At 35.3% G+C, this 12,077-nt stretch overlaps 1 protein-coding gene across 1 annotated transcript in view; it reads right to left on the minus strand.

The window, feature by feature from the left end:
- The window catches only part of LOC149215040 (beta-galactosidase 8-like), a 65,771-nt gene extending 54,000 nt beyond the window's left edge, over window positions 1-11,771 (minus strand). The window contains exons 1-4 of the mRNA XM_089392498.1: window positions 11,676-11,771; window positions 11,329-11,441; window positions 11,015-11,081; window positions 10,765-10,857 (exon numbers count right to left, since the gene is read on the minus strand). Coding sequence (XP_089248624.1) covers window positions 10,765-10,857; window positions 11,015-11,081; window positions 11,329-11,441; window positions 11,676-11,771 — 369 coding nt within the window. The remainder of the gene's footprint in view (window positions 1-10,764; window positions 10,858-11,014; window positions 11,082-11,328; window positions 11,442-11,675) is intronic.
- Window positions 11,772-12,077: the final 306 nt, after the last annotated feature.

The raw sequence follows: 12,077 nt of genomic DNA on the forward strand, positions 1-12,077 counted from the left end.
GTTGCACAAGGGCCGTCAGATCTGGCCGATCAACAGTCCAGATCCGATTAGCGATCGCAATCGGCGGTGGCAGTGGGCGGAAATCGACACATGGTATACTTCTAACGCGATCGCGATATCGCAATCAATGACCATAACGGAGCGCTACACAAGCCCGGGGCATGAGCGATTTGTGATTGTGACAAGTCGCATCGCAATATAGCATCGACACATTACAATGGAGCGGGGCCACATATATATGCATATATGTGATGCGATGGTCGGACCCGACAGGGCTCTAGGCGATAATCGATATATTTTGAAGTCCGTTAAAAGGCAGTTTTACATGCATTTTCGCATATTTCGTTTAATAAATGAAAAGCGAAGAGAAGCGCGATGCGATGTAAACCGGACCCGAACGGGTTCGGCAATGAAAATGCATAACATTTGAAATCTGCCAAAGCCATGTTTGCGTTATTTTCACCGTTTTGATGCATTTTAAAATACAAAGGGAAAACCATGGAGCAGGCCGATTGCGATATGCGATAGCGATCCCCAGGTGGACCCGATGGCGTTATAAAGCGGGATTATGAATGTTTCAAGTCCGGGGAATAGTGTTTCTGCGGATTTTTCTGTTTATTGCAATGTTCTTTATGTAAACACAAAGCGATCGTTTTTTAAGGATTCAAAGCGCCGATAGACCCCTTCCATTACCAAAAGGTGGCATTCATCCCTGAGGGTGTTTAGCAATGATTGCTAACCCTCAGAGATGAGATTTGAACGGACTGTGGCAGGAAGACAGGGAGCCCAAAAGGGACAACCAACAGACAGCGTCGATTTGGCTTTTAAGCCATGAATGTCAAAGACTATGGGCTGCTGAGTTGTTTACGGTGGCCGAATTGTTGTTGTTGTTGAAGGTTGATGTTGGGGTTCTGCTGCTGAAGAAGAAGCCAAAGAGGCAACGTAGAAGCTAAAGAGGTAGCGCAGAAGCAAAAGAGCAACTAAGGGAGCCTTTGGGGTCACTTGAAGTTCAAGTGAAAAGCCAAAGAGTTGAAGGTTGCAGAAGGCAGAAAGAAGCTAGAGCCGAAGAGCCAAAGAGCCGAGAGCCAGAGCTAAAGAGCCAGAGTCAAAGCCAAGAGCCAGAGCCAAGAGCTAGAGCCAAGAGCCAGACCTTCAAGAGCCAGGGATTAAATGGTGTCTGAACCCACTATTTATGTGTAGAACAACAGGAGTTGAGCCAAAGAGCTTGTAAAAAGACTTCTAACATAATCTCAGAGAGCCTAGTTGAGTTGACTAGAGCTCATGGAGATGTAGCCCAAGAAGTGTTAGTGAACTCCAAATTAAATCATTCTTTCTGTGTGTGTTTATTGCTGCATTATCTCTGCTGTTTTTTTTTACTGTTATATGTATTTATACATTAGTGTCAGCACACTAATTTACAACATCACAACAGAAATTAAAGCAAGTAATCAGTTGAAAACAAATACAAGCATACACCCATATTTTCAAGCATTACTTAATTCCACATTGGTTAATAAAAAAGACTTTGGAATATTCAAGCTTTGGAAGTGGGAGAGGTTCTTGTAAGCTAGACAAGAAACCCAAGAGCCCCATTTTCAGATCAGGTGGTATCAAAGCTTAAGTTTGATTAACCACACCTTTAAGAAGGTTATATCAGAATGCTTGATTGACAGAGCAAATATTGCTTGTCTGAAAGGTGTTTGAACAACAAGAGGCTAATTGTATGCTTGTTTTGCACACTGACCATTTTTTGAGTTTGCAAACGTAAAAGGAAAGCTCAATCCAAGAAGGATAAGAAGGAGAAGGGTTGAAGGCATTCTTCCATCCCAAAGGACCTCAAGGCAATTTTTGGAGCACAAGAGGTTTGTTGCAAAAGGTTGCTGAATAAGCTCTTTATTATCTTATTAAAGTTTCTTTGTTCATTGGAATAATGACAACTTCTACAAGTGGGTCCTCCAATCCTGCTCTCTTCACAAGACTCCTTGATGAAGACATGAAGCAAGAATTATCCACCATGATGGACATGTGAGAGAAATGTATGAGGATGGAAGGAAGAGCAACATGCTTAGAAAGCAGTTGAATTCTATGAAGGAAGAGAAGTAGTTGCTTGCTGACAAATTGCAGGAAATGGAGAGGCAACTTAATATTGCAAATATGAACCTGAAGAGGATGCATGAGTTGGAAACACAGCTCTTTGTTGCCCAAGAAGCCTTAGTCAAGTACCAACTTGAAGAAGAGGTAAGCCATTCCAGTTTGTCTTCAAATTCCTCTAAGAATGCTTGTGTTGGTTCTTTTGAAAAACATACTAAACGCATAGGTTCCAAGCTAATGTCCAAGATGGGCTATGAAGGAAAGGGCTTGGGAAAACATGCACAAGGTATTGTTGAACCAATAATGGTTGAGGAAAGGCCTAAATATTTGGGTCTTGGCTATGGACAGTCTTATGGAGAGAATTCCAAAGCTGCCATGAATGCCATTGAAACAGTCCCAAAAAGGAGTTTCATTTCATGTCCTCTACCTCAAAAGTGTGAAGATTGTATCCTAGAGGAATACAATAGCTTGAAACATCAATTGCAGGATGCAGATGTTCAGAAGCACACACTTGAGCCAGAGATTTGGGGTGACTCTAACAGCCTTGAAGAGATTGATGGTGTTCCAAAGGGAGCCACTTCTTCATTTGCTTCACCTCCTCATGAAGGCAATAAAGGTGAAAGAGGCAGGTATAAATCTGGTTCTAAACATATTGCTTTTGATTTTTCAAAGCATGATAAATTTCCACATAAGTACGAGGAAATAGTTGCATGTTCCTTTTGTGGTTTGGATAACCATGATGTTTTTAGATGTTGGAAGAGAATGGCCGCATACAGGAAGCAGAAGAAGGAAAAGAATCAAGAAGCCAAAGGTCCATTGGACAAGGCACATCATGCTTTCAAGAGGATGCACATGCAGTGCACTTACTGCCAAAAGCAAGGACATCTTGCTGCAAAATTTTGGACACTGAATCCAACAATGCTTCCACCAAAGCTGAAGAAAGTGGAAAGAGAAGATGGCAGAAATGGAAGTGAAGATTCCATGAATGATGTGTCTCAAAATGATTCACATGATGATGTTGATGTGAAGACAAAGGTAGTACCTTTGAAAGGGATTGGTAAGAAATGGTTAGAGTTCTTATCCGATTAAGGTTGCATGTCTATTGATGCATCTACATTATATTTCATTATAGCTTCGAAAGTACAGTGTGCTTAAGCGAATGTTGAAAGGTGAAATGCATGCATGAGCTTGAGATGCATGAACACAGGGATACTGATGATTTCCTTGTTTTTGAACATGTATGTGTAATTAACTTGCAGGGTTGATTGCTTTGACATGTATGTGATGCCATTTTGACTTGGAAGAAGTTAACTTGGTCTCCAAATGAAGATAATGATGAAGTGTTTCATCTTTTGAAAAAGAATCCAAATGGTATTTTTCTACATGTTTGACTTATGGGTCATTTGTTTAAAGGCATGTTTTGTGGGCTTGTTATCTAGTCCATCATTTGTGTGCAGATGTAAGACATGGAGGTGTTCACAAGATGTGAAATATGTTTCTTTTGTTGAAGCAGGAGTTAGTCCATCCAGTTGTTGTCTGTATGCCTGTTGTTGTTAACAGTTGTTGTTAGCAGCTTGTCAAACAGGTAAAAATGAAAGTTTTGGGGAGCAGATGTAATTCACATTTGTTGAACCACCTTGGATCAATGATGAAGGCAAAGAAGCTCAAACTACCTTCTATGACCATTTCAGTAGAAGTTTTGCAGGAACGCAAGGAGGAAGACAATTCTTCTCATGAAGACCAGCTCATCCAGAGAAGGGAAGTGGTCAGACACTTTGGTTCAGAGGCACTATGCAAAGGCAAGTGTAGGGAGGCTCAAAGAAGAGGGTGAGTCACTCTCATTTACTGTTCAGATTAGTATATCAGTCTTTTGGAGACCAAAAGTTTTTTTAGTGGGAAGGCATAATCCAAAAATGGATCCTGGATAAACCTCTAAGTCTAAAAGACTTCATGTAAGAGGTAAAAGGTGCCAAATGGCACAAATCCTTTGTAAATCAGAGGAAAATGAAAGTAGCAGGCTACTCTCAGAAATAGTCTCATTGCATAGATCCCTCCATTCTGAATCCAACACAACTTAAATGGGCAAAAATGGACTTCAGATTGGAAAGCTATCATAAAATGAGGCTTCCCTTTTTCAAAGGAAAAAGAGGCAAAATCCCTTGAATAATGGGTCAAGAAACCCTCCAAGTCTTCCAAATCTCCCAAAAGGGAAAAACCATCGAAAAAGGAGAAGCCTTGGACATATCAGGTTACACTATCAGGCCTTGAAAACATGGAGAAAACTTTGAAAACAAGGCTATCAGAGGCTTGAATAGTGGTTGCACAGGGGCCGTCGGATTTGGCCGATCAACGGTCCAGATCCGATCGGCGATCGCAATCGGTGGTGGCAGTTGGTGGAAATCGGCACATGGTATATGTCTAGCGTGATCGTGATATCGCAATCGACGACCATAACGGAGCACTACACAGGCCCGGGGCATGAGCAATTTGCGATTGCGACAAGTCGCATCGTGATATCGCATCGGCGCGTTACAATGGAGTGGGCCTAGATATATATGCATATATGCGATGCGATGGCCAGACCCGACAGGGATCTAGACGATAATCGATATATTTTGAAGTCCGTCAAAAGGCAATTTTACATGCATTTTCACATATTTCGTTTAATAAACGAAAAGTGAAGGGAAGCGCGATGCGATGTAAACCGGACCCGAAAGGGTTTGGGAATGAAAATGCATAATATTTGAAATCCGCCAAAGCCATGTTTGCGTTATTTTCATTGTTTCGATGTATTTTAAAATACAAAGGGAAAACCATGGAGCAGGCCAATTGCCATATGTGATAGCGATCCCCAGGCGGACCCGATGGTGCTATAAAGCGGGATTATGAATGTTTCAAGTCCGGGGAACAGTGTTTCTGCAGAATTTTCCATGTATAGCAGCGTTCTCTGTGTAAACACAGAGCGACCGTTTTTGAAGGATTCAAAGTGCTGATAGACCCCTTCCGTTACCAAATAGGTGGCATTCATCCTTGAGGGCGTTTAGCAATGATTGCTAATGCTCAGAGATGAGATTTGAATGGACTGTGGTAGGAAGACAGGGAGCCCGAAAGGGACAACCAACAGATAGCGTCGATTTGGCTTTTAAGCCATGAATGTCAAAGACTGTGGGCTACTGAGTTGTTGACAGTGGCCGAATCGTTGTTGTTGTTGGGTATCTGTTGCTAAGCAAAAGCCAAAGAGGCAGTGTAGAAGCCAAAGAGGCAGGGCAGAAGCAAAAGTGCAGCTGAGGGAGCCTTTGGGGTCACTTGAAATTCAAGTGAAAAGCCAGAGAGTTGAAGGTTGCAGAAGGCAGAAGGAAGCTAGAGCCAAAGAGCCGAGAGCCAGAGCCAAAGAGCCGGAGCCAGAGCCAAGAGCCAAAACCAAGAGCCAAGAGCCAGAGCTTCAAGAGCCAGGGATTAAATGGTGTTTGAACCCACTGTTTATGTGTAGAACAACAGGAGTTGAGCTAAAGAGCTTGAAAAAGACTTATACCATAATCCCAAAGAGCCTAGTTGAGTTGACTAGAGCTCACGAAGATGTAGCCCAAGGAATGTGGGTGAACTCCAAATTAAATTGTTGTTTCTGTGTGTGTTTATTGTTGCATTATCTTTGTTGTTTTTTTTACTGTTATATGTATTTGTACATCAGTGTCAGCACACTAATTTACAGCATCACAACAGAAATTAAAGCAAGTACTCAGTTGAAAACAAATACAAGCATACACCCATATTTTCAAGCATTTCTTAATTCCACATTGGTTAATAAAAAAGACTTGGGAATATTCAAGCTTTGGAAGTGGGAGAGGTTCTTGTAAGCTAGACAAGAAACCCAAGAGTCCCATTTTCAGATCATTTTCATTAAAGAGTCTGAGTTATACATACCCCAAATGACTGCAACATAATTAAGACTATAATAATAAATTTGTATATTGATGTTATAAGAGCCCTAATGGTAAGAGTTGAGCACCAACCAAAAGGATAAATCTGAATTACTTAGTAGTCCAAAGTTCAACAATTTGTGGGTTTGGATCATTGTGAATGTGAAATCTAAAATTCGAAACAAATTATTCTACTTCATCACAGAAGAAAAGGTACAGGATTGCTTAAAGAATGCCTTAACGGGTTTCTTGTCAACAATTATTGGTTGGAAAATAATTTCAGAATCTTTTATTTTTAAAGATTCTCTATCAAATCATTTGTGTATTATCCTAAACCTAACTCTAGAAGATAAGTCCTCAAAGCTATGTTTTAGATTCAAGGATATGCAATTTTTACATCAAGGTAATCTCTCCAATAAAGTTCAATAATGGTGAGATGACAATCATGTCTAAAAGTGTCAAAGGTGTTTATACTTCATAACAATCCACATGACTCTAGATTGAAGATATGAAATATGAAATATTTGACAAAATGTTCAAAGTAAGAGAAGAATTGAAGTTTAAATGCAAATCTTATCAAAGGCCAAAATATTGTGGAGGAAGTATGTCCCTTATTCAAATCCCTTCTTTCTAACCCAAAGGGAAAAACAAGAGAAGAAGGAGAGGTCATTCTATCTTGCATTTCCAAAATGATCAATTAAGAAACAAAAACACATCTTTGTAAGCTAATTGGAGGATGAATCACATAAAGTTATGTTTGCTTTGAAGATAATGGAAGTGCTATGTTTGAATAGTTTCCCAATAGATCTCTTTGAGTGGATGTGGAATATTGTTATACTAGTAGATGTAGAGGAATTAAAAAGATAGAGAAAAACGTTGAAATTCCTAAGTGCCATTTTTTACTTGAAAAATGAGCAATGCTCTAAACTTTAATAGTTTTAGGGCTATTAATACATTATGTAATTCAATGTACAAGGATTGCTAAAATAATTGCTTCAAAGACACATGTATCGGCCATTTGATTTTTGATGATTTAGGAGATTTTGTGGTAGGTAGACATATCATAATTGATTATGGTTTGGAAATTTAACAACTTTATCAAATAAGAAAGATGAAATATTTGTGAAGTTTGGTTTGGGAAAGACTATAATTAGGTTCATTGAATTTTTTTATAGTACATCATTTATATATTTGATTACTTTGGATTGAGTGGGTTAGGGTTTTAATTTTTTTCTCACCACATATATTGTAACATCAGTTAATCATTTTTAAAGTTTTTTAGTTTTTTCATTTATATAAGAATGATCTTTATTGTCTTTCTTTTTTATTTAGAAGGCCATTATGATGTAAAAATGTGATTTCACGTTTATTTAGTAATAGATTATAAATTTATAGATAATATAATAAATAAAATAAAATAAGTTTATAGATTCATTAGTTGTTGCTTACTGAAATGTATAAACTTAATTTTTTTAGAGGTAGCTAGTAAGGGGCGAACAGATTTATTTGTGTGCACATGCAAACAAATGCACATCTTCATCCTACACAATTCACACCATAATCTCCAACATCCATGGTTTCAAAAATGCGTACATGAAAGAACAACCCCACCATCCGTTTTTTTGGGCACATGCACAAATCCTTCCAATCACTCCCACTTGTACTCATCCAAAGACATATACACAAATACACATCCTAACCATCCACTCTTACACAACCTTGAAAAGATAGATACACACCCCACCATCTACATTTCTCCATCTACATTTCTCGCAAGATGCTCAACACACCCTCACTCACCACCATTTACTCTTATAATTTACTCTATAAAAATGTAGGTAGACGCACACTTTATCATCCACTAGTTTGGAAATATGCACAAAAATGCACACCCTCACATTCCACTAACTAAAGCAAAAAAAGTATCACAATAAGATATAAATAAATAAATTTAATAATTTAATTTCACATCTAAAAATTGTAATAATATATACAATAATTAATAGTCTAACTATATTAACATAGTTATGTCTTATTCTCTTTTTGACTAAATATGGTACTTATTCTCTATTCATTAATTAAATATATAAGAAAACAATATTTATTAAATATTAATAAAAAAGAAATCAATAAAAGACCAATTTTACAATTCAATAAATATTTAGATTAAAATAGATTTATGTTAATTTATTTTTATTATTATTTTAAAGTAAATTAAAATTATAAAAATATAATTAATTTAAATTATTATTAAAAATTATTAATTAAAATAAATTGGTCCTTATTTATATTATAATAAATCTTAATTAATTTTGACAAAATTTGGATTATTTTAATCAAAGACTAAATTAATACTAAAAATTTTCTAGTTTAAAAATTAAAAAATATAATTAATTTAAATTATTACAAATGAGAATGTCTTTCTCATTAATCACATCATTAGGATTTGACCAAATTTTAATGATATAATTAATCTAAAAAACATTCTTATTTACAATATAAATTACAAAAATCTAAAGTCTAAAATCAAACATTAAACATATTAATCAAAATTTAACTATATATTAAATAATAATTACTTAAACCAACTTTAGTAAAATCTAGTTTAACAAAACAACCCTCGTAAAATTTAAAATCCAACAAAATTTCTAATTATAAATTGATAATTTCTAATTATAACTTGATAGATAATTATTTAATCTAAATATAATTATAATAAAAAATTTAAATTAATAAATAATTATTTAATCTAATAATATGTCAAATAGAAACAATTCAAACAAATCTTAATTACCAATAATTTAAAGTTAAAAAAACCCCAATTTATTTCTATTTTTTTAAATATATATATATATATATATATATATATATATATATGCATGCATACGAGTGCATGATGTAGGGGTTGGGGCAGTCAGTTTGTATGCACCTTGGCCGCGTTCGAATCTTGTGAAGCTGCGCGGATGCTGCAGCTTATTCCGATCCATGGCGTATATTGATTGTAATATTTTGATGTGAAAGTTGTCAGCTTGCTCTAACAAGTATATGTACAAAAAGAATCCATAAATACTTCTAAATGAAACTAACCCCTCCCATTTAAAATATATATATATATATATATTCAAACAGTATATATAGCTTGACACTTCCCTATTAATAAATGCTCTAATCGGCCGAATCTAGACAACATTATTGCGATGTTTGAATTGTACGTAATTGTACGGGAGTATGGCAAATTTTTACCGTGAACATATTTCCATATTAAAGGTTTTAAAAAACATATTTCTATCTTACATTTATTTAATAATAAAAATATATAATATAATATGTAATGTTTAAAAATTAATAAAACCACCGTACCGAATGATTTAAAAGAATGAGATTACATATTTTTCAAAATATTGTTTATTTTTATTTTTCAGTACAATGAAAATATAAGTAACGCAATAATAAATGATAATTACGAGGTAAATTATATTTTTAATATGAATCAACTTTTCGTTGAATATTAAAATAAAATTGTTGAATATTAAAATCCCGGGTGGTAAGAATAAATAATTAGGAGTATTTTTATGGAGATGGAGGAACTGTGGGTACATTAAAAGGGAATTTGGATAAAATAATTTTTTTTTGTAAAAGTAGTATTTAAATTATGTTTTTTAATAGTGGAAATTTATTTAACATTATCAAAAATTTGACTCGTACTTAAAATCTTGAAATTTAATAATTTAGATTTACAAAAATATAACAAATTTTATCAAAATATAATCAAAATTTCCATAACTTTCCCGACAAAAAAAACCTAATTAAACTACAATTATATTGCATGTTCTCTTCTTTTAATTAACGGAATCATTTACCTAATATTTTTTCTGATTCTGTACTTGGAAAAACCCTACATAAAATCTCGATTCAATACTTGGGAAAACCCTTCATAAATTCTTGGATTCTATACTTGGTGACACCCTATATAAATTCTCGCATGCAGATCCGTTATTCGAAAAAGAAAATTTGACCCGCCCGATTCCCAAGGACCAGGATCGTGCATTATTAATGACAACAGACATCCCAACAATATACAAAACAATTGCCGTTAAAGGTGGAGGAGGAAATCTCAATTTGCGGTAGTTTCCAATATTAACTCAGGATCTTTATACCGTTCAGGCTAAATACAGGTGGTTTTTGTTAGTTTTTTATCCTATGCAAGCTAAATACAGGTGGTTTTTGTTAGTCCTTTATCCTATTCAAGGTAAATACAGGTGGTTTTTGTTAGTTCTTTATCCTATGCAAGCTAAATACAGGTGGTTTTTGTTAGTTCTTTATCCTGTTCAAGCTAAATGCAGGTGGTTTTTGATCTGAAAAAACTCAGGTACTTTATATACTGTTCAGGCTAAATACAGGTGTTTTTTGTTAGTTCTTTATCCTATTCAAGGTAAATATAGATGGTTTTGTTAGTTCTTTATCCTATTCAAGGTAAATATAGATGGTTTTTGTTAGTTCTTTATCCTATGCAAGCTAAATACAGGTGGTTTTTGTTAGTTCTTTATCCTGTTCAAGCTAAATGCAGGTGGTTTTTGTTCTGAAAAAACTCAGGTTCTTTATATACTGTTCAGGCTAAATACAGGTGGTTTTTGTTAGTTCTTTATCCTATTCAGGCTAAATACAGGTGTTTTTTGTTAGTTCTTTGTCCAGTTCAGGCTAAATACAGGTGGTTTTTGTTATGAAAAAACAAAAAGAGGAGGAAAAGAAGGGAAACCTGTTGCAAAATGATGGGACCTCCCTGAGATGCGTAAAGGCCTTCACGTTTCATCATGTTTACAATCTTCTTTGTGAATCTTTTCATTTCCTTCTGCAATCCCACAGTCACAAAATGATTCAATGACACAGAAAGATCAAAAGAACACAAACTCAAAATGCGGACCTTAAAGAATTTGCACCCGCAATCAACTACATTGATGTTTTATCAGATATGCACAATTACACAATGCTGAATCTCTGCATGTTACCTTGAAGGGCTTGTTTGTTGTGCGAAAAGTTACCCCCGGAATCTCATGAAGCCAAAATGGAATTCCACTGCATTGAAAGCCATCATGAATTTGTCAGTATGAGATCTTAAGAGTCCAACATCTTGGATCAAATTTGATTGAATTCTGTATTTTTTAAATTGTAAGAGATCCCATTTCATGGAACCTACTTGCATTGAAAAAAATTTCCTAATACGAAACATCTTTAATTTACCATGAACCATCATCCAGCTCACAAATTAGATTTGAATCTGATTATTATAATGCGATACGAATGAGAATGAGAATATACTGACCCGTAAGTCCATTCAGCCTGGATGTATGGCCCAATTCTCAGATTCACATACAGTCCTTTCGAGTGTACTAACTTCACGAATTTAACCAGATCCAATCTCCCCTCAAAATTGTACTGCAATAATTAAAGAACGTTAAATTCATAGTCATAATAAATAGAATGGGTTAAGTTCACAAGCATAATAAATAAAATCGGTTAAATTCAGAGTCATAATAAATAGAATGGTTTATCCGTGCTAAAATATATTCATTTCAGCTCTGGATATACAGAGCAATTGGCTCCTCTCTGTATAATTACTTAATTCATGAGATATATTCATCTGAATAAAGATAATAACAGCACAATTACCTGGCGTGGTTGAGGCTCATGCATATTCCAGAAAACGTAGGTTTCAATGACATCCAGTCCTCCATCTTTTGCTTTGTCTATCAGGTCACCCCACATCTGTAAAAATCATAATTCATCATATAGACATTGTATATACACTCAATCCACAGAGTATTAGAAGGATGAAAATTGTATAGCATTAAGGAAGAAGATACCCACGTCAGGAGTGCTACGAGGGTAATGAATAGATCCCGAGATCAGAAGCTTTCGGCGACCATTAATGATGAGAGAAGCACGATCGTATGCTACGTTAAATCCATCTGCAAATATGCAGCAGGCCACCCACAGGCAAAATCCCACAACTGCTTTCAATGAGATATACATTGTGTATGTCCCACGAATCGCAGAATGTGGCGTTTACTG

The sequence above is a fragment of the Pinus tabuliformis genome, chromosome 1_1, assembly GCF_031772625.1.
Source record: "Pinus tabuliformis cultivar Carrire ecotype Pingquan chromosome 1_1, CPIR1, whole genome shotgun sequence".
Taxonomy (NCBI): domain Eukaryota; kingdom Viridiplantae; phylum Streptophyta; class Pinopsida; order Pinales; family Pinaceae; genus Pinus; species Pinus tabuliformis.